Source organism: Drosophila montana, unplaced genomic scaffold (genome assembly GCF_035044405.1).
Source record: "Drosophila montana isolate Dmon_TW-CO22-7 unplaced genomic scaffold, ASM3504440v1 contig_3571_1, whole genome shotgun sequence".
NCBI classification, from domain to species: Eukaryota; Metazoa; Arthropoda; class Insecta; order Diptera; family Drosophilidae; genus Drosophila; species Drosophila montana.
In genome coordinates this window covers 1-21,349 of record NW_026998455.1, presented here as the reverse complement: position 1 = coordinate 21,349, position 21,349 = coordinate 1, and the positions used below count along the sequence as shown (strand labels likewise).

At 42.3% G+C, this 21,349-nt stretch overlaps 7 protein-coding genes and 1 long non-coding RNA gene across 11 annotated transcripts; 4 read left to right on the top strand and 4 right to left on the bottom strand.

Moving 5' to 3' along the window:
- Positions 1–55: 55 nt before the first annotated feature.
- LOC135435343 (tubulin gamma-1 chain) lies at positions 56–2,289 on the bottom strand. 2 transcript variants are annotated; one of them, XM_064692352.1, is made up of 4 exons: positions 2,033–2,289; positions 1,768–1,970; positions 1,101–1,703; positions 56–940 (listed from the first exon to the last, which is right to left on the bottom strand). In XM_064692352.1, the coding sequence occupies exons 1-4, from the start codon at positions 2,079–2,081 to the stop codon at positions 359–361; spliced, it is 1,437 nt and encodes a 478-aa protein (XP_064548422.1). In that variant the 5' UTR covers positions 2,082–2,289; the 3' UTR covers positions 56–358. The 2 variants fall into 2 exon arrangements, with proteins under 2 accessions (XP_064548422.1, XP_064548421.1); XM_064692351.1 differs by having other exon boundaries at positions 56–964; positions 2,033–2,286.
- Positions 2,290–2,584: 295 nt separating this feature from the next.
- LOC135435342 (recombination repair protein 1-like) lies at positions 2,585–5,222 on the top strand. Its single transcript, XM_064692350.1, has 4 exons — positions 2,585–3,777; positions 3,838–3,918; positions 3,994–4,196; positions 4,272–5,222. The coding sequence occupies exons 1-4, from the start codon at positions 2,805–2,807 to the stop codon at positions 4,929–4,931; spliced, it is 1,917 nt and encodes a 638-aa protein (XP_064548420.1). The 5' UTR covers positions 2,585–2,804; the 3' UTR covers positions 4,932–5,222.
- Positions 5,223–5,772: 550 nt separating this feature from the next.
- On the top strand, positions 5,773–6,523 carry LOC135435344 (uncharacterized). Its single transcript, XM_064692354.1, has one exon. The coding sequence runs from the start codon at positions 5,961–5,963 to the stop codon at positions 6,459–6,461; it is 501 nt and encodes a 166-aa protein (XP_064548424.1). The 5' UTR covers positions 5,773–5,960; the 3' UTR covers positions 6,462–6,523.
- Positions 6,524–7,901: 1,378 nt separating this feature from the next.
- LOC135435346 (chymotrypsin-like protease CTRL-1) lies at positions 7,902–11,832 on the top strand. 2 transcript variants are annotated; one of them, XM_064692357.1, is made up of 6 exons: positions 7,902–8,114; positions 8,421–8,738; positions 8,800–8,908; positions 8,997–9,181; positions 10,710–11,011; positions 11,071–11,832. In XM_064692357.1, the coding sequence occupies exons 1-6, from the start codon at positions 8,042–8,044 to the stop codon at positions 11,182–11,184; spliced, it is 1,101 nt and encodes a 366-aa protein (XP_064548427.1). In that variant the 5' UTR covers positions 7,902–8,041; the 3' UTR covers positions 11,185–11,832. The 2 variants fall into 2 exon arrangements, with proteins under 2 accessions (XP_064548427.1, XP_064548426.1); XM_064692356.1 differs by having other exon boundaries at positions 8,388–8,738.
- On the bottom strand, positions 10,048–10,653 carry LOC135435355 (uncharacterized). The gene is made up of 3 exons (XR_010437366.1): positions 10,275–10,653; positions 10,180–10,222; positions 10,048–10,115 (listed from the first exon to the last, which is right to left on the bottom strand). It is a non-coding gene; the product is annotated as an uncharacterized LOC135435355 (long non-coding RNA).
- Positions 11,833–12,649: 817 nt separating the features above from the next.
- Positions 12,650–19,535, bottom strand: LOC135435347 (uncharacterized). Its single transcript, XM_064692358.1, has 3 exons — positions 19,442–19,535; positions 18,992–19,349; positions 12,650–12,877 (listed from the first exon to the last, which is right to left on the bottom strand). Exon 2 carries the CDS (start codon positions 19,267–19,269, stop codon positions 19,027–19,029), a length of 243 nt encoding a protein of 80 aa, XP_064548428.1. The 5' UTR covers positions 19,270–19,349; positions 19,442–19,535; the 3' UTR covers positions 12,650–12,877; positions 18,992–19,026.
- LOC135435345 (insulin receptor-like) lies at positions 13,536–19,003 on the top strand. The gene is made up of 7 exons (XM_064692355.1): positions 13,536–14,358; positions 14,689–14,769; positions 14,823–14,986; positions 16,136–16,258; positions 16,329–16,682; positions 16,742–17,045; positions 17,471–19,003. The coding sequence occupies exons 1-7, from the start codon at positions 13,975–13,977 to the stop codon at positions 18,941–18,943; spliced, it is 2,883 nt and encodes a 960-aa protein (XP_064548425.1). The 5' UTR covers positions 13,536–13,974; the 3' UTR covers positions 18,944–19,003.
- Positions 19,536–19,672: 137 nt separating the features above from the next.
- LOC135435351 (tRNA-dihydrouridine(20a/20b) synthase [NAD(P)+]-like) lies at positions 19,673–21,208 on the bottom strand. 2 transcript variants are annotated; one of them, XM_064692361.1, is made up of 2 exons: positions 21,033–21,208; positions 19,673–20,970 (listed from the first exon to the last, which is right to left on the bottom strand). In XM_064692361.1, exons 1-2 carry the CDS (start codon positions 21,045–21,047, stop codon positions 19,777–19,779), a joined length of 1,209 nt encoding a protein of 402 aa, XP_064548431.1. In that variant the 5' UTR covers positions 21,048–21,208; the 3' UTR covers positions 19,673–19,776. The 2 variants fall into 2 exon arrangements, with proteins under 2 accessions (XP_064548431.1, XP_064548432.1); XM_064692362.1 differs by having other exon boundaries at positions 19,673–21,193.
- Between the last annotated feature and the right edge of the window lie 141 nt (positions 21,209–21,349).

Genomic DNA, 21,349 nt, shown 5'->3' with positions numbered 1-21,349 from the left:
TCCGGACCATTATCTTTAATCAGCTTGCGCCAACTGTTATTATAGAATAGAGCTCTCGGGAGTTTCTAACTGCAACTAACTTTATTAGAGCATTCTTTTAATATTTTAGTTAGCAATAAATGAAAAAATGTGCAAACAGAAACGGTTCTGTTAAATACAGACAGTGTACTTATTAACAGGAATACACACGAACATATTAGATACTTAAAACAATTTATGCTGTATAAATACTTGAAGGATTTAGAATCCTTGCGTGTCAATAATTAATAAATAATTAAACACACACATGTATATTCGAGCAAGTGTAGAATACTTGGTTTCTTGACCATGGCACATAAATGGCACAAGGCTTAATTACTCAAAGATCTGCGCTGTTTAACGACTTAGTATCTTCTGATTTTGTATCGCCTGCTCCTTCAATTTTGGCACCACGCCTATTCGCTGAAAATTGCAAATAGTCCGTACGTGTTGCCGCCTCATACTCTTGGACGAGGCCGTCTACGATCTCTCTGGACTCGTCCAATTCATTCAAATCATCCTTAAAGATGTCCTCGCGTCTAAATTGATCCAGAAAAGCGCCACGCTTTCGCAGCTTGTCATACTGATTTAAGGTGCGCTCAAACAATGAGCAAATGCTCGTGTGATTGGCCAGCATTAAGCCCGAAACTCGGTGGCTGCTTTGCACGTAGGGCGAGGAACGTGATAATGCCACCTGTATAGAAGTTGGCCCCCACGGTATAAACTGCGCTAATTTGCGCTCTCGTATACGCTGAAGCGATTTGTGCACCTGTGTGGGATCCACCTCGCCCTGTATGATGTTTAGTATTGATATGTAGCAGTGATGATTAGTTTTGTCAGGGCCTGTCGACACCATCATGTTCTTTGGCTGAAGGAGACGCCGCATCACATCCAACACGGTGGTCTTCCGAACGTTAACGGCCTGGTGCGAAGACAATGGATTATGCTAAAAGTAATTATGTTACGATTTACAGCGAAGTTATAGTAAACATTATTGCCATTTTCTATTTAAATTCGGACACGCAATCAAGACAGATGTCCGGTCAAATTCTAACTGGCTGGAAGTAATACAGTACACTTACATGATTGCTAAGATTAGCATCACTGGTCAGCGGTGTGTAGCCAGTCATCAGAAAGTGCAGTTGTGGTGTTGGAATTAATGGCGCCGTCAGGCCAATGAGATTATTGTTCATATAGGATGGATAGCGCAGAGTTGTTGTGCTAACACTCATTATGGTTGAGACTAGAGTATTAATTTGTGTAAAGGTTGGGTTTTGTATGTGCAAACGATCGCAGGCAATGCGATTGAGAGCCGTATTGTCCAGCACGACAACACTGTCTGCAGCAGTGGTCAGGCGGCGAAGCGTGAGCATCGAGTTGTAGGGTTGTACGACAACGTCGCTTATTTCATCTTGATTTGGAAAAACGCTGTAAGTTTGGATAAGTTTTTTGGGATAACGATCTGCCAGGCGTTCCATAAGAAATGATCCCATTCCCGACCCAGTGCCACCTGCTATCGAATGACAAAGCACAAAACCTTCAAGCGAATCGCTTCCGTCTGCCTCGCGATCGATTATATCAAAGATTTCCTCCTGCAATTTATCTCCCTGGCTATAGCCAGAAGCCCAGTTGTTGCCGGCACCGCCGCCATGTTTAGACAAGTACACGTTCTCAGGATTGTACAGCTAACCAAAAACAGATTTGTTTTTTTCTTTTAAACTTTAAGAAGCTTTTCCGTTGGCTACTTACCTTGGAATAAGCCGATGTCATAATGGTGTTAATAACGCGAGGCTCTAAATCCAGCAACACTGCCCGCGGTATATAATGATCATCATCCGCCTGATAGAAGAAAACATCTTTTCTATCCATGCCATCGGTGGCAAATTCTTCAAGAACGCCGCTCGGTGAGATGCCATGTTCTAAGCAGAGCCGCTTCCAAAACTCAAAGCCAACTAAAAAATGTTATATGATGTCACAAATTAAAAGACCGCAACAATCTACAAATTGTACCCACTTTGATTGCCGCATTGCCCCAGCTGCAGCGTAATTATTTCGCTTGGCATTTTTGCGAGATGCTGTTTCGATGATGAGTGCTGATGCAAATCCACTTAATAATTTGAGCTGACTTGTGCGCTTTGTTGTTTAATGCTGCTTAGCGCAGTTTAATTTATACGCTCATTACACCAAAAACACTTAAAATTGTTGCCAAAACGAATTATTTATAGGTAAAAACTTAAATAAAAGATGCAGCGGGTAGTGCTGAAAAAACAATCGATGACACAATCGATGTTATCGGTAGTTGGCTTGCCGTGACTGTTTCCAGATTCATTTTTTGTATATATCGATATCGCCCTTTCACAAGGACTGGTATGCAAATCACAATGGCTATTGTTTGTTATTTAATTTTATTTTTTTAAATAAAGTACTTGTGTATATTACTTGACAGCATAAATGTAGAACCGAAAAATATTCCATGAAGGAAAACCACATTTTTCAAGCAAACTTGAGGAGAAAAACCCTATTTAGAAGTCAATTATTTATTTCTTCAAATTCTGCAATCGGTTATATCGATGGTTTTGCTGCCAACTTCACGCGGGCTAAAAAAAGGTGCCGGCTTGGGATGGCATTGCCATTGCCCGCGCAGAGCTAATGGTCGGTTGTTTTTGGCATTGGCCGCATTTTAAAAGTAAGCAGAAAGCGATAAACATTGTTGGAAATTTCGTGATCAAAATATTGAACGACAACAACAACAATCTTGTCGAATTCAAAAAAAGAATTGTTTAAATATGCCTCGCGCGAAAGTTGCAAAAAAAACAACACCGTCGGAATTGCCCGTAACAAATGGCAACGATGCTTCATCCTCGACTGTAACAGAAGAGGGGGCCGCTAACGTCGCAAATGATACTAAACCGGCACCCAAAAGCAAAGCGCGCGGCAAGAAAATGCCAGCTGCTACGGCTGCTGGGGAAGTAAATGATGCACAAGAAATTGAAGTTGTTGCAAAAAAGCCGGCGGTGCGGACCAAAAGAAAGCCCGCTGAAAAGGTAGAAGTCATTGTGGAAGACACAGAGCCGCCTAAGCCAAGAGGTCGCGCCAAGAAATTGGCTACAGAGGTCAATGACGAACCGAAAACTAAGGCAACAAAGCCACGCTCCAAAAAAGAGAAAACCTTAGCACCGGAAGAGCCTGAAGTAACTAAAGGACGCGCCAAGAAAGAAAAAACATCCCTAAACGAGGAGGCCGCTATCGCTGCCGCACCAACCAAGGAGGCAGACACAAAAGCGCGCGGACGCAAAAAGGAGCCAGAGAAAAATATTGTTACCGAGTCAGCCGAACAAGCCGAGCAAGTGAAGGGACGTGCTAAAAAGGAATTGACTGCGCCTGGGACCAAGGGCAGAGCTAAAAAGGCCGTTGCAGTCGGCGTTGAAGAATCAACAATAAAAACAGCAACAACAAAACGTGCGCGCGGTACGAAGCGTTTGGCAGACACAGAAATCGCTGAGGTGCTAGAGGCAGAGGACGATCCAGAGCCAGAATCGGAAACACAGGTAGCAAACAAGAAGCGCACCAAGCAAGCAAAGGGCAACAATGAAAATGTTGAGGTTCCGGCCAAAAAGCGCGGCAAGAAAGCAGCAACTAATCAGCCACCGGAGGATCTGCCAAGTGTGGATGTCCCAGCAACCAGCAAAAAGCGTACGCAAAAGAGAGTCAACGAGAATATAGAGCTGGCGGAACTAAACGTGCCAGCGAGCAAACCAGGTATGTACAAAAAAATTGCACATTCTAGCAAGCTTCCAGATAGCCGTTTTTATTTTGCAGCACGCGGCCGAAAGCGACCAGCTGCAGGCGCTGAAGAGAATGGTAATGCCGTTTCAGCCGATGCAGCTGACGGCTCAAGAAGTACGTTGATGGAGCCCGGCTGTGGCGGTGCGGTATTGAAAAGTTTGCAAAATGTGCTTAACTTTTGTTTTCCAGCGTCCAAGGCCAAAAAAGCAGCAACACAAAAGGTGGAGGCAGAGTCTGCTGAAAGTTATGAGAAAAGTCTATTCACGTCGCCAACGGACAAGCCATTCAACTTGAAAATCTCTAGCTGGAATGTGGCTGGTTTGCGCGCCTGGTTGAAGAAAGATGGTCTAAAGTTTGTGGATTTTGAAGAGCCTGACATATTTTGTTTACAGGTATTACCATATACAAATTTATATCAAAGAGTATCAAAAAAAACCTATTTAACAAATATAACAACTCACTTGCAGGAAACCAAATGCGTTAACGATCAGCTACCCGATGAGATGACGCGTCTGCCCGGATACCATCCATACTGGCTCTGCATGCCCGGCGGCTATGCGGGCGTGGCCATCTACAGCAAAATAATGCCCATAAATGTGGAATATGGCATTGGCAATCAGGAGTTTGATGATGTAGGACGCATGATCACCGCCGAGTATGAGAAATTCTATTTAATCAATGTGTATGTGCCGAATTCGGGTCGCAAGCTGGTTAACTTGGAGATGCGCATGCGCTGGGAGCAACTTTTCCAGGCGTATGTACAAAAATTGGATGCACTAAAGCCCGTTGTCATTTGTGGCGACATGAATGTTTCGCATACAGAGATTGATTTGGCTAATCCAAAGAATAACACACGCAACGCTGGATTCACCAAGGAGGAGCGTGAGAAGATGACTGATTTACTGGCCCTTGGGTATGTGGATACCTTCAGGCACTTGTACCCGGAGCGCACCAGTGCGTACACCTTCTGGACCTACATGTCCAATGCGCGTGCCCGAAACGTTGGCTGGCGTTTGGATTACTGCATTGTCTCGGAGCGTTTTGTCTCCCGCATCGTGGACAATGTGATGCGCAGCCATTGCCTGGGCAGCGATCATTGTCCCATAACTGTCTTTCTAAATGTTTAAGCATCAATACATGCATAATTACATGCATTTATAAATTGTTTTCATTTCAATTAAATTTATTTTTTCTTTTCCCAACGTTTTTTTAAATTGTGCCCCATTGTTTGTGTTTGTAATAGTTATTTATGAGCAGTATTACGTGTGTCCTTTCTGGCGTTAATCACGCACGTATTGCTATCCTTTTTTTGTTATAATTGAATATTCATTACAAATATTCCATTTATGCCTAAATGCCTAAACATTCGATTACATTTTGTATTTCAATAAAGTATAACACAACTAAGTACTATAAAATGTGGATACGCTGTTTAATTTCACTTATTTCGACAATTTTATGGCAGTTTAAGCACGGTTATTGTCCATTATGGCATTTAACTGTACTTAGCGTTTAATGGCATATAAAAATGTTGCAAAAATGTACAGACTTATGGGTATATGACTTATTAGGAAGATGGGGATGTAAGTTAGATACAAGATACCCAAATCTGAGATAGAAGAGAAAAAGATTCGCTTTGAATAACGATGAAGAAAAGATTAAAAAACATGCTTAATCCAGAGAAGTATCGTTATTTTGAAATGTCATTAAAAATGCAAACAAGTTAAATTGAAGAATATGCATATTTTCATTTTATAATCAAATTGATCATTTATTTTTATTATATTCAGTCAATTAAAACGAATTACTCTCGGATATAGGGGCGCAGTAACGGTAATAATAATGGTTATACTTCCGCCTTTATTTATTGTATTGAATGTTGGTTTTTTTTATTTTTTTATGTTAAGCGCTTTAGTTGGCATTGTTTTATGCTTTAGAATTTGAATTAATTATGTAATATTTTTACAAAGCTGCCCCAGTTTATTTCGTGTGTTGATTTAGTTAATATATGTATATGAAAAATTAACCGCTCGTTTTAAATTGAAGTTTTTGTTTTTGTAAAAAATAGTTAGCTGTCCGCAGAAGAAAGGCGTTATTGCATTCATATTCAGGCCCCGACCACGGTATTTGTGTCTGGTACCCACCCGGTCATCGGCATGTGCCCCAATCAGGGAGTCGAGCGTAGCCTCTTGCCCGACTGCCACATTGCCAATCGCGTGTTCATGTACTCGGTACTGCACTCTTTGCAGTCCGAGGAGCGACGCAGCGAGGAGGTGGACGCTCAGTTACGTGATCGCTATGAGGTATTCCGCCAGGTGCTGCACAACTTTCCCATTCCGCTCCATGCTAGGCCCGAGGGCACCTATGACTATGACTACGTGTATGACGCACTGCAACAGCAGCGCCAGCGCCGACGACAATTGTCCGGTGCGCAAAGCAGCACCTCCATGGAGAACAATGCCAGCGAGTCGAGTGCCAGCCTGTCGAGCATCGTGTCCAGCGTGAGTTGTAGCTCCAGCTTGTCCGCCCGCTGTGATTACTACGAAGACGCAGTGCGCAGTGCACTGGCCCAGCTGGGCGGCGGCAATGGGGCAGCCCAGGACAAGGAGCTCAAGGAAGACGACCAATTGCTGGACAGCGGCGATGAAACAAACTGAGTGACATACACTTATCGGATGTTAAAAACGTGTCCATAGTAAAGTGTAAATCATTTCCAGCAGTCGTTCGTTTTTCTTTTTTTGTAAAAGCGCGATAAATGATGTTAATCGCAATGAAAGTAAAATTCACCATTAAATACAACCGAAAAAGAAAACAAATTGGCTTAGTACAAGCATTTGTTAATGCACATATAGTATATCTCTACACACACACACACACACCTATATACACACATATGTACATATATTAACGTGCATTTGTTGTTGTTTGTGCAATAAAACATTTTAATGTGCGTTTAATGTCGCGCTTGTTTTCATGCTTAAAAAAGTGGAACCGTCTCTCTCTCTGGTCAGTCGGCCGCTTATCAAATCAAAATGATCTCATTCATAATATTTTTATTATAATTAAAACAAAAAAAAAACAAAAGTAAAATTAACTTAAATAACCGCACACTCGCAGCCCGAAGAAAGTTTCGGCTGATTGGAAGTGAAATGTGCGCTACAATCCAAAAGTTTTTTTTTTTTTTTTAAATAAATTTTCTAGGCTAATAGATATAACTATTTAAAACATATGAAACTGAAAAGCGGAATCTGTGTCAATATTAGAAACAAATAAGCTATGCACTTTAGACCTTAATTAAATTCTGTTTTCATAGCTTCTCATAACTGAGTCAACATTCTAATTAGCTCCTTTTTTTTGACAGTTGGCAATTATTTAAAAATTTCCAAATAAGTCTTACAATTATTTGCAAATATCCATAAATATATTTACATTCCATTTGCTTTAAATATAATTTAAATATATTTGTACTTCAAATTTTCTATCTATTTATTTAAAGTTGTATCTAGAAGTGGATCGAAAACCGAAATTAATTTTCAAATGTCGAATGAATTCTAAATAATCATTTAATGCATAGCTTACAAATTATTAACAAATTCAAAAAAAAGTGCAACTAACTGCCGCATCATTTGCCCCGCCTTGCCAGCCATAGACTTGTCTATCTATAACATCTGTATACCTATATAAACCTGTATATATACCGATATATATACCTAGATGTATGTAAGTGCCAACCACATTTCTATTATGTGTGGCGGGCAAATAATAATAATACAAACTGCAACTAGCCACATGCATAAAAGCCGCTAACATCTAACTAACTAATGACCGCACATATGATCCACATATCACACATTTTAAACACATTTTAGCCAGCTGCGTGCCCGGCTATCGGAGTCATAGAAACTATCTACAAATAAATAAACACAACGACAACCTGGAAATGGTCGCGAATTGAGACCAAACTGTCATAAAAATCAGTTAGTAACCGACAGCAGCAGCCCCCCCCACCCCCCTTCCCCCAACTGGCCATAAAATTTCGTTTTCATTTGGCGGCGCGATCTTTACTGGCCAGGTCCAACGTTGTGTGCTTTTAGTCGAAAAAGTTGTGTGAACGCGCACGGATCGGAAGTAATAGAACTTTACCTGGAACGGGAGTTACGACAAGAGCTCTATTTATTGTGATATACCATATACAAAATTTTTGAATAACCCAAGTGTTTTGCCCAGTGAAATAGCAATGCGATCGCTTTACCGATTATTCATATTTTATAATATATTTGCTCTTATCCGAACAGAAGCCGGTGAATTTGGTAGGTTTTCTTTAGTTCAGTTCTATCCAAGGGAATATTAAGAATTTTTTTTTACTTTAGTAGTTATCCTTGTAAGAAACTAAGATGCATGTGCTATATATTTAAGTTTATTAATATATATTTAAACTAATTCTTGGGTATTCAGCAAATAGAGAAAAAGATATTCGAATCATGCAAAATCCTTGTTATCATTTTATAACACATCCTTTATCCTTTATCAGGCATAAAATTAGATAGATATGAATCCTTAAAAATATTTTTACTGCTCCACAGAGAAATTAATTATTCCATCGTCCTATGCAAAAGCATCCAATGGGAATTCGAGTGCTTCCCACTCGGTGGCCGCTCGCTCCTACGCTGGTGGCCAGGGCACGAATACGGAGTGCTCCTTTGGCACCGAGTGCACGCCGCTGCACGACTGCACGGCAATGATCTATGAGGTGGCGAAGAACTGTTATTACGGCGACAAGTCGCTTTTTTGCGGCGGTGGCGAGGAGATGCCCTACGTGTGCTGCCCGAGCAGTCCACTGGAGAAGAATCAGGTGTGCGGCAAGTCGCTTGTGCAGGGACATTTCTACAAGGGACTCGGCTCGTATCCCTTTGTGGCTCGCGTGGGCTTTAAGCGTAAGTGAATATCAATCAATTAATTGATCGAAATCGGTTGTCTTTAAGTCGCCCATTGCAGACATAAGCACGGGCGCCTTTGCCTATCCGTGTGCAGGATCGATCATTGCCCGGCGTGTCATCCTGACCGCCGCCCATTGTGCGTTGGCCAAGGCCGATGGCCACCGGCTGTAAGTATGCCAATCGTTATGCTTGTGTCCATATATATATCTGTATGTATATGTGTATATCGCGGTGCATCTAAACTTTCGCCTGCAGCTCATCGGTGCGCGTTGGCGAGTATGACACCTCCAGTGATCCGGACTGCGCCAGCACTGGCTTCTGCGCACCACGGTCTGTGAATCATGCGATCAGCCATGTGATTGTGCATCCAGACTATAAGCAAGGCCAATATCATCATGACATTGCGCTGCTGGTGCTCAAAACACCGCTCAATTACTCGGGTAAGCGAGGGGAAAGGGAACAGGGATGGGCCGGGCCGGGCGACTCGGACTGGGGGCTGGTTACGCTTCGCAGTGTCAACGTTAATTAAAAATCGTTTTGCTCTGTGTTATTTTCGACTCGCACTCGCAGCCAAGTTCAATAATGTCAACTACGACTCTTATATATTGCATGTTTGCTAATTTGAGGTTAGGGCTCCATTTCCATTGCCCGCTCCGGGGAGGGGTTCCGGGGTTAACTTAATTGGCCAGCGACAAGCTCTGGTGTGTGTTTAGTCTAGCAAGTAATAGGCTAAACGCGGATCAACCGTTAGCCGGCTACCCAATATTAGTTTTCGATTTTAGACACACTTCAATAAGCTTGGACTTTGGATTAGCCTGGATTTGAGGTTAGGTTTTCGCTGCTTAAAATTCTTCAATTTTACAACAATTTTAAAGGACTACTTTACGTTTACTTTTTATTTATTTATTTATATTTATCATTATTTTCTTTTTTCTATAAAAAGAATTTTAAATTTCAATATGCCCCACAAAACTTTACGAATAAGATCACTATAAAATCTAAATAAGAAGACAATAGACAATTTTTCAATATTATAATCATCTATGAATTATTTTTTAAGTCAGTAATTAGGCTGGATTAAAATTGCCAAAGTCCAGAAATGTTAAATTACAGTTCTATAAAAGAATTTAAAAATTTTAATATGCTCTAGAAAACTTTATGAATATGATTACTATAAGATCTAAAAACAAAGGCAATAGATCTTTGGTTTTTTCAATACTATAATTATCTAACGATTGCAACATTTTAATACAATCCGAATATTGAACCTTTTTATTCCGATTCTTGAAATTTGTATTTTCGGAATGTTCTGTTTCATAAAATAATTTAATTTAGGTTTTACCTCTGAGTTGAGATTAGTTTGAATTGCAATTTCTTAACGAATACCAAGTATATGGAATCTTTAATTGATTTTTAAAAAAATGTTAGTTATACTTACATGTTTTCTTCTTACAATACTCCCATGATCTTCGACCCTCGCCCTGAAATTATAAGTCATATAATTCTCGTTTTGATAGTTGTGATTTGATATACTTGTTTTAAGTTCACGTTCGAGCGTCTTGTGCGAAAGGAATGCATCTTATGCGAACAGCCTTCGGATGTTTTCATCAAAATCATAAATTTAAATTGAATCTTAAAGCGTCAATATCATTGCGATCTGAACAAATAAGGGCCAGCAACGTCGAGGTGCAGGCAACTCGTAAACAGCACATTAGCTACGAAAATCAAAATACCGCAGCCATCAGGGGGCGTTACCTTAATTGTTGGCCAGCTTGTTTGCAGGTGGCTTTATGGCTTTATAATATTTTATAGGCGTACGTGAGCGTGAGGGCAATCAATAAGGCCAACGTTGCGAGCCGGAGACCAGCCTCCTTTTCCTTTAATGGCCGATACGTGTTTGCTGCATTCAAAGTCAAATTGCAACTGAACCGATTTGTTTTGTTTTTCTCTCCCCGTGCCCCGCTGCAGTGGCCACCCAGCCGATCTGTTTGCAGAAGACACGCGCCAATTTGGTGGTGGGCAAGCGGGCGACCATTGCCGGCTGGGGCAAGATGTCCACGTCGAGCATACGCCAGCCGGAGATGTCGCATCTGGACGTACCGCTGACCAGCTGGGATCTGTGCCTGCGCAACTATGGATCAACGGGCGCACTCGAATCGCCCAATTCAATTGAGGGCCAATGGATGTGCGCCGGCGGCGAGGGCAAGGATGTCTGTCAAGGCTTTGGCGGTGCGCCATTGTTCATCCAAGAGAACGGCATCTTCTCACAGGTATACTACCTGTCATTGACTGACTGACATCAATTCGTAGCTGATTGTATTTGTTGCAGATCGGCATCATGTCCTTTGGCTCAGACAACTGCGGCGGACTTCGCATACCCAGCGTATACACGAGCTTGGTCTACTTCCAGGAGTGGATACACGACAACACGCCACCGGAATAAGCCAGCATCCGTGTCCATCAGACATTTCCCTAACCTAAGCGTAAAACTTAAATGTACATCAATATATGGTATTTATATATGTATGTAGAATTGGTATATGTTTTATTTGGCAAAGTAACCTAAACTATTATTTTTCTGATATTCAAACGAGAGCGTGTTCATTTTATGTAAATTGATGGATGGGTTCACATGCGTCGGGCCATATATAACCTACACGCACACATATAATTTAATTGAATTAATTGAACTTTGACACGAGAAACGGGGCCTCCAAACAAATAAAGTTCTCATTCAGGAAAAAAATAATACGTTGCAGAGAAAACAGCTCACAATATTTGTATTTATATTTTCGCAACTTGAGTGAACTTTTACGGAATTTAATTGTACATTTTTATAAAAAAAAACGACTTCCAAAACTATATTTGTCTACGTTCCAAGTCTTAGAGTCAATGCTCAATCAATTATTTCCGGAATTGTCCGGATCGGAGCTATTCGAACTAGATAGCCGTCATAGTTGTGTATGTTCAATCAGAAATAAAAACAATTTTTGATTTATGTAGCATTTTAGGAAAGCGCGCTTAAGTCTATAAAATATAATTTAAGAATTTTTAGATGGAAAATAAAATTTTTTATAATTTATTTTCATAATTCCCTGCTTTACTAATTAACCTGATACTTGTCCGAAATTTAACACACAATTTTTCATCTTTTTATTGCCTTTTACAAAGTTTTGCCCAGCTGGAAAATTGTTTTTGGCTTGAAGCCCTTTTTATTTGTCCATCTTTCATCTCTCTCGTTAACGTTAATAGCTTTTGGTCTCAGCTGCTTTGATGCATGGGAGTTGTCAGTCTTGATTTGTGTGCGTGTGCGTGTGTGTGTGTCATTTGTGTATGTGTGTGTGTGTGTGTGTGCAGGTCCCGTAATGTCGGTGCCATGTGGCTAATTGGAGTCAGCTGTTTTTATGAGCCAAGCGAATCAGCTGGCTGTTTGGCAGGAGCAACAAAAGCCAAGAACAGCAACCGGACAAATGGAAAGGCTGCAAGTGCACTGAGAGAAATTATAACCTTGAGCGAATACTTAATATAATTACATTCGATTTGTGCGCCATTATGTAAGAGCCGTCGGCACAGCTGCAGAGATGACAAATTAACTCTGTACGCTACTCAGTACGTGAGCGACATCGACGACAAATCAAACGCTTTAAATTAATTTACGGTCTGCCTTCGAATGCCGTAAGACACATGACAAAAGGCCCGCACATTCCGCAGGCACGACGCGCAGTGTACCGGGTGCGCGGGGAGGCACTAAATAAAAAATCAATTTGATGGCTCGCACAGATCGTTACGTTCCGGGCTCCACGACAGCCCAGACTCTTTGGCTTCCGCTGGCCAACACAGTCGGCAATTGGTCGTCGAGCCGTCGAGATCGTCGCGAATTCGTCTCTGAAACTTGTCGAGCGTTACACTTGAAATTCAAAGTCACAGTTTCTTTTATTATCAATATAATAAAAATTATGATCGAGCTGAATGTTAAATAAATATAAATGAATTCTTTCAACTTAAACATATAGTGCGTACAAAATTAAATATAACTAAAGTTTTAAATGCTATTTCAAGGTATTGCGAAAACCTTTGAGTTTTGGTATAAATATTTAGTTTCCAAAGAATCTTTTTGCTCCTGTGATGATGGCAATCTGAAATAATGCAAATCCAAATATTTAAAAATTTGTTAAACTTTCAAGTGGCATATAATAAATTATACATTTTATGTAAAGACGCCCGTTTATAAAAAAAAGGGAAAAAACAAATTTTTTATATTTTGTTTTTTTTTAGTGAAAAAGTGTTTTACAACATTAAGATTTTGTTAAATTCAATATTGTTTGATCAATGTAATTCTATTGATCTTAGATCAAATTAATTAAATCACCATATTTAATTTTGTAAATAATACGATCTTCTATATTTTTAGGCATATGAATATAATTAATTATGGATCTAGGTCCATTTGCTTGATTTTCTGAATAGACACAACCGGAAACAGGACGCATTGAAACGTGTTAAAAGCTAATTAGTGCTACGAGTTTTATTAATATTGTTTCTCACATTAAATGTTTATTCTGAAAGCGTTCAATTTATGATTTCGGTGATTTAAAAATTCCTTCAGTATTGCATAAGTTTCATCTCCAAAATTATCCAACTAAAATTTGGGCTCTGAAATAAGTGGCAACCTTACCAATGGAAAGACTCGGCACTTAATGTACAGCAATAATGAAATCAGATCAATTCGTGGCTCACCCTTGAGCACATCATTTTAAATAAAATCGGCGCCCTGATTTTAGGACGAGCTCCAACAAATGTTTTAACTGTGTCAGTGTGTGTGTGTGATTGTTCGTGCGATTTTTTAGACAACTAAGCGAGAAAAAAAAGTGAGCAAAAATTAGCTGAAACCCTTTGTGCGATTTACGTTGGAGATAGTGTGGAAAATATCAGGGTATGAAACTCATAAATTGAGGCTAATCGGGAATTCGGGGGATCGATCGCAAAGGCATCGCGCTAATTAGGCAAACTGTGCTAAAGAGCAAGAGAAACTGCAAGCGTGCACTAACTGTAAAATACACCATATAAACAAACCTGATGATAGAGCAGAAAGCTGAGCAATGTTGAAAAGACGGCGAAGTAAACAGCAGCAACAACAACAAGAACAACAGTCTCAGCAACAACCACAACAACAAGAAGAACAACAGTCTCAGCAACAATTATAAGCACGCACAAGTATCAGACAATTGGCAACATGTTGCCGAACCTTGGGCACATGCTGCTAGTGCTTGCTGCCATCCCCGTCTTGGCCATGGGATCGACGCTACCCAATAAGACGGCCGAGTTCAAGGAGTGCACCAGCATTGACATACGCAACGAGTGCAGCAAAATGAGTCTATTAGACAACTGTACAGTTGTTACTGGCTATGTGATGATAACGCTGATACCCAGTCAAAAATGCAATTATAGCGCTTATTCGTTTCCCAAATTGCGCGAGATCACGGACTTTATGATATTTACTGAAGTGCGCAACTTGACTGGCATCAGGCATATGTTTCCCAATCTTACTGTGATACGCGGCCGTAGGCTGTTCCTTAATTATGCCCTGGGCGTGACCAGCATGCCTGATCTACAGCTGGTAAGTGGACACGGACACAACGAAGATTACAATACATTCCTCATCCAAGCGGGGTGGAGATTAAGAAAAGTGTGAAACTATTTTGTTTACACCCGATCGGCCTAAAACTCATTTTCAAAGATCTTTGTTCAAATTCATTTGAGGGGCGATTCACACTTTTCGGAAAATCCACTCCTCTTTGGTATAAATGGCCAAAGATTTGAGGAATAAAGTTCATTTTCAAAGACTTTATGGAAAATCATTTAAGACATGTTTACACCCGAGCAAGGCTCGGGAATACCTGCTAATAGAGAATAAACATTTTTGTTAATTTCCATTTGCCAATTTCAGCTGGAATTTAAATCGCTAGTGGCCATTCAACGCGGACACGTCTACATCGGTAGCTGCCCCAAGCTTTGTCAACTGGAAAGAGTAAGTAGTTCTGACTGGCCACTTGATATGCTCACTCAGCTATTGCTTTGCAGGTCAATTGGGATCGACTCACATTGAGCGCCGGGGAGAATCACATCGTGCTTGGATCCAACAACTGCACACAACGCGCCACCTGCAATGGCTGTCCATCCAAGTATTGCTGGTCAAATATTACGTGCCAGAGCTTTGAGAATGATAATGTGGTGCATCATGATCGGTGGGCATATGAATTTACTTTTCGATTTAATAGCTATACTCCATACCCATTGGTTGTTAATTTAGTAGTGACTTGTGCTCATCACTATCTTTTATCTGTTACCTGTTTTAAAAACGAATTCATTAATTCGACAGTAGCTACGAACTTCGATAACAGTTTTGACCCTTTAGAAACTAGCATGTTTATTTATATACCCTGAACCCATTTAAATTGGGTAAAAAGGCTATAATGTATTTGTGCAGAATGTATGTAACAGGCAGAAGGAAGCATCTCCGACCCCACAAAAGTTTATATATTCTTGATCAGCATCAACAGCCAAGTCGATCCGTCCGTCCGTCCGTAGGTATGAACACAAGGATATTAGAATCTATAAGAGCTAGAGGCTTGAAATTTAGACCGTAGGTCCTCCTAGTGCCCGCGCAGTACGAGTTTGTTTCTGATAATCGATAACGTGCCCCTTTTCCTAGTAATCGATCAAAATCGATATCGAAATCGTGTTTTTTGAGCAAATATCTCTAGGTTTTAAGAGCTAGAGTCACCAAACTTGACATGTAGCTTCTAAAATAGTATATATATATATATCTTTAATTTTATAGCTATCGCCAACATTCCCTTATCAGCACATAGCTACAAATCAACATTTCATTAAGACCGGTTAAGAAACACAAAAGTTATTAAAAACAATGTGTTTTGGCTGCCCACATGGTTGGGGCAGCTAGCCCCAGCTTCACACATTCATACATGTCTCTATTGAATTCTATCAACAGCATGGCAATTGCGATTGTGTTGTTTTCAATGCTGCTATTTTAATCTCTCCCTCGAGACCTATCAAGGAAATCGTTTTTTTTTTTTAAATTTATTCTTATTCTGCTGAAGCATGAATTGGTGTTGGTAGAGGAGGGTTTAGGGTTCTCCCTAGTCGGTAGCTCCCGACTAGAGGCTCTTACTTGTTAAATAGAGTATATTCAGTTTTTTTTCAGAGCTTACCGAATTAGGTTTTTTTTTCTTGTAATTTTAACACTCAAATATTAGTCTGAGCTTAGAGGCAGCATTTGAAGAAGATATACTAAGTAGCTCTACAAAAGAAGCATTTTGTAGTGAATCACAAATTTAATTGGATTTTTTTTGCTTTATCCCCTTGTTCCGCAGAAACTTAGACGACTGCCACGAGGAGTGCCTGGGTGGCTGCTACAATTCCTCGGCCGCGGGCTGTTTTGTCTGTCGCGGACTAACCAATGCCGGGGTTTGCGTAAAACGTTGCCCGCCCGACAAGTGAGTGAGGGGCTGAGCCACGCCGGCTTGGCGTCTTGTTGATTGCCACTTAGAGTTAGTCCGTTTGCAGGTATGTGCTGGAGCAGTATCAACGCTGTTACACCCGTGACGAGTGTGTGGCCCACCATGGGCACTTTACGTTTGGCTTTGAGTGCGTCGCCTTCTGCCCGAGTGGCCACAAGGCCGATGCCAAGTCGGAATGCGTGCGCTGCGATCCGCTGGAGCCTTGCGTGAGCGTCTGTTCTGCAGAGCAATCCGATGGCATGATTGCCATATACAATTTGGCCGATGCGGAGGATCTGCGCGGCTGCCAGATTGTCAACGGCAGCCTCATCATCACCATACGCAATCAAGTCAATGAGGAGCAGCTGGAGCGCAGTTTTAGCAGTATACGTGAGATACGTGGACACCTCAAGATCTACCGGTGCGTGTTCCGTCAAAGCAGAATAGGCGTATTCAATCTAATGTTTATTTAATCATTAGATCCTCGCAGCTGAGTAGCCTGAAGTTCCTTAGCAATTTGCGCCTCATACACGGCGATCCGCTAGAGAATCGACACTACGCATTTATACTGTACGATAACAAGCAGCTGACCGACTTGTGGGAGCCGGCGGTGGACCTGGAGTTTGTTAATGGCGGCATGTTTATGCACCGCAACAATAAGCTGTGCAACAAGCATATGAAGGACTTTCAAATGCGCGTAATACACGACAAGGTGATGGACTCGCTGCAGACCAGCGATCAGGAAGTCCTTTGCGGCCCGGCCAAGCTGCAGTTGTCTGTCCAGGTGAGTACTACCTGTCTGCGCTACAAGAAACCTACATGTCCCACCACTATCTTATCTAGATTAGGAACTATATCTCACAATATAGCTTTTGTAAACCATATTCAGACCAAGTATTTATATGTGTGAATAAGAAGGTTTCTTCGGCCTAATAAGGAACGTCCCTTCTCTGCAATTCTCAACAACCCAAATTTAGTCTGAATCAAAAAGAAAAACAATAAGCTTTTGCATTTTGGTCTATAAAGCTGGCTAGCTCTCCAAACGGACTTTCCTATTGGCTTCTATTTGTCACTCTTGTCTTCTGATTTTCTCCCACTTGCATATGGATCGCCTTTTTATGCGATTCTCATTTGATCCCTTACTCACTTACACTCATAATCATAATTGGTGTTGCTTTATATACTTTATATATCTATCTATCTTTAAAGGCACGCTCCCATCGTACGCTGCAGCTTAGGTGGCCAAAATCGCAGATGAGTGTGGAGCTGGAACTAATTTACAGAACAGTGCCGCTGGGCACAGTTTATGCAGAACAGAGTGAGTTAGAGGCGCCCGTCTGTACGCGCATCAATTGGCAGCGTCTGTTGCTATTTGTGGACGACCTACAAGATAATGGCACGCACTACAGCTATCGACTGGAGCAACTGGAGCCGCATACACGCTACGCCTGCCTGTTGCGCACCTTTGGTGGCGATGTCCATCAGGAAGCGCGTAGCGATATGATCTACGTGGAAACGCAACCGGACATACCAAAGCCTCCAACTTTGGCCGTTACCAAGAAAACGGACAATATGCTGACGCTACGCCTTAGCGGCCAGGAGCATGACTATTATATGTTGAGCGTTTACAATCTGACCGACGATGCGGCCTATATTGATCAACGCGACTACTGCCGGCAACCGGCGTTTCAGTGGCAGGACATGGACGGAGCGCGTTGGCGCTCGCTAAAAGAATTTGACTACGACGAATGCTGTGCGCGTCAGGCGGAACTGGCCGATGATCAGCACTTTATAGAAGAAATGGCCGCCATGTATCGCTGCAACCTGGATGCGCCCGGCAACTGTCCGGCCCCAGAGACGAAGCTCGGGCAGCAGTTACGTTTAGCGGCCAATACAACGGTGTACGAGCTGCGCAAGCTGGAGCGATATCGTTTGTACTCACTGCAATTGCAGGCATGCAACTCGCTCGGCTGCAGTAGCTCAGCGATATTGAACGAACGCACAAATTTCACATTGGGCGCGGATCTGGTGTTGGAGCTGAGCGCATGCCGCGTACCCAAGACAACCGAGTACATAGTTCGCTTTACAGAGCCGGTACAGCCGAACGGGGCGATTGTCAACTACGTTCTGCACTACCGCAACAATGTGTCCGAGCAGGTAGCAGAAACGCACCTAAGCTGCCTGACACGACGAGCTCATGCCCAGGCGAACTATGTGCATGCGGCCCAATTAAACGGCACCTACAACGAGTGCGCCGTACGCGTCCACTCGCTAGCTGGCGATGTAATCACAAGCTATGTGCCTGTACCGTGGTGCAACAAGGAGCAGAGCATGATCCCAGCAACAAAAGCTACTGACAAACCGCAGATAGATAATGATGCTGTGATGAAGCAGCCAGCAGAGGAACAGGACGAGGAGGTGACTCACTCGCATGTACATGGCGTGAGCATATTCGTGATTTGCTTTTTGTTTGGGTGCTCCCTGTCACTGGTTTGGCTTCTGTATAAGCGACGCTGCTGGCCCAAGTGGCCGGGACTGCGGCGCTATGTGCCCGTGCGAGAGCAGTGGTTGCGCGAGCGCCAGCAAACCGAGGATCGTGAAATACTCGTCGATGGCTTTGAGACGGTGCGTTTTCAGAACAACAACAACAACAACGGCAGCAGCCTCAACAATGTGTACTAATTTTAAATGTGAATGTGAAAATGTATTTAACTATAAATGTCAACTTACCATATAGTTTAAGCGAAACTGTTGAGTCTGTTGCTTCATGCGGCGTTGTCCTTGGTACCTGGCTGAGCTTCATCCTCCGAGTTGGTGCTGTTGTTGGCTAGCAGAATGGTCGGCACACTGCTTGACGGCAGCAACATGATGTCGCTGTCCGAGGTGGGTGTGGGAGTGCGTGGCGATGGCACCTGCTGTCGAGCCTTGGCACGCTCCAGCTTCGCCTGTTCATACTCCTTTAGCTCGGAGAGCTTCAGTTGTATAGTTTGTAGTTCCCGGCGACGCATTTTCGAGACTTTGTTTTGGTTTCTTTCTTTGTATCTAGTGATGGGCAACTCTTTATGTACCAATAACTTTTTACTATCGACTATCGATTAGAATATAAATAGCAAATCAAGTTACAATATTCGCCTACACGGGCGACGTTCTATGTACCACTTTGCGGTAAATTATACTTACATGTTAAATACCTTTAAGACTTTAACAGATTTAAGAGTTGAGTAACGGCAGAAGAAAACTGCAGCTTGCAATTCTTAAATGGGAGCATGGAAATTTACAATCGCTGTATGGCAACGTGCGCATCCAAGCTCTAACAGTGCGCTGTTAAGTAACTCTGTTAGAATCGGCGAGAATAACATTCGCTCTAATCGAATTGCAACACAATTGAAAATAACAATATTTAAAGTTCAATTTAGTTTCTATGTATATTTAATGACCGCCTTAAACTAATTTTGGCTATGAAAGCAGTCAATGTCACAAGCAACCTTATTACTAGCTTATTTATTTTACAAACATCAGTCCTCGTCTACAAACAGACCGCCTAGGTCGAGATCCTCAGACTTTTCGCTAGACTGTTGCTGGGTTTTAAACTCTGTAAAATATTTGCCATCGCTCTCTGAATTCCAACAGATTTCCTCCGCCTCGGCAGCCAGGTGCCGGGCATGCTTGGGCGGTGTGAAGTGGGTGTACGTACAATTTGTGTAGGTAGCCGGCTGCGTTGAACTGGTGGCATTTGGACGCAGATCATAGTGCTCGGCCAGAAACTGCAGCACTTGCGATTTGCTGTTTAGACTATTGAACTGGACACGCAATGCGCGTTTCATTTCGCTGCTCCACATAAAGGTTAGATGGTGATGGAAGCACTGAAACTGCAAGTGGTCACCAGCCGACTCGGCGATGTCCAGCCACTGCTGCACACAGGCCTTGGGAGTCGTTGTGGCCTGCGGATATTCGCTGTTGAAGAGCGCCGGATTGGCGAGTAATCCACGTGCAGCCATAACGCCAGCCGCATGTGTCCTGGTATGCAGTTCGCAGGCATCTTGAAAGCTTTCCACATTACCATTGACTATTAGCGGAATTTGCAGCGATTGGCACACTTCAGCCATGGCCGCTACGTTAAGCGTGTCTTTGGAATGCTTCTGTGACGGCGTACGTCCATGCAACGTCAAGAATGTGACACCACAGTGCTCCAGTTGCTGTGCCAGCTGGATCGTTCTTTGCAATGATGTCTGGCTGTCGCTGCTTTGCAACAAACGCATCTTGACCGAGACGCTAAAATCCGTTGGCAACGTTCGCCGCAAGCATTGGACAACATCCCGAACTTGCTCTGGCTGGCGCAATAGACCACAGCCGTAGCCTTTGGCAATGGCCCAACTTTGTGGGCAGCCGCAGTTAAGATCTACACCGTCCACATAAGGGTAAACGAGCTGCGCAGACGTGACAAATTCCATTGCATCCTTGGCGGCAAACTGTGCTATGAGCGGCTGGTCATCTGGGCCAGTGGTAAACTCGTTTTGCCTGGCCTTTTCGCTGTTATTTATCGAATCGGAAATCATCATTGGAGTAAAGGCCAATTGCACTCCATTCTGACGAAGCAATCTTCTAAACTCTAGCTTACTGTATCTGACCATGGGAGCACTGATGCGTACAAAGTCCTGCGCGTCTGCGAAGAGAGCTCCGATGTCATGGTGTGGCCTTTGTTTTGGCAACTCCATTCATAAATTTATATTGTGGACTCGTAATTATTGTATATATTCATATATTTACATACGTACGTGGGGTTCATGTGGCGTCCACGTTGTGCCTAATTGAATCACACTCAGCTGTTTCTAGTTGATCAGCTGCTCATTCAGCTGGGAAAAACAGTAAACTTAACTGTAATTAAAGAGGAACTGGAGTTAGCGCTAAGTAAAATTTTAAACCTAAACTAAAATTAAACCCAATTCGTCCTTAAATGGCGCCAGCTTAAAACGAAAATCCATTAAAGGCCTAAGTTTAAATTCGAACCACTCGATTGTTTTAGTTAAGAAACTGCTCAATTTATCGATAGGCATGTATTAATTCGTATGTATACAAACAATTTAAATA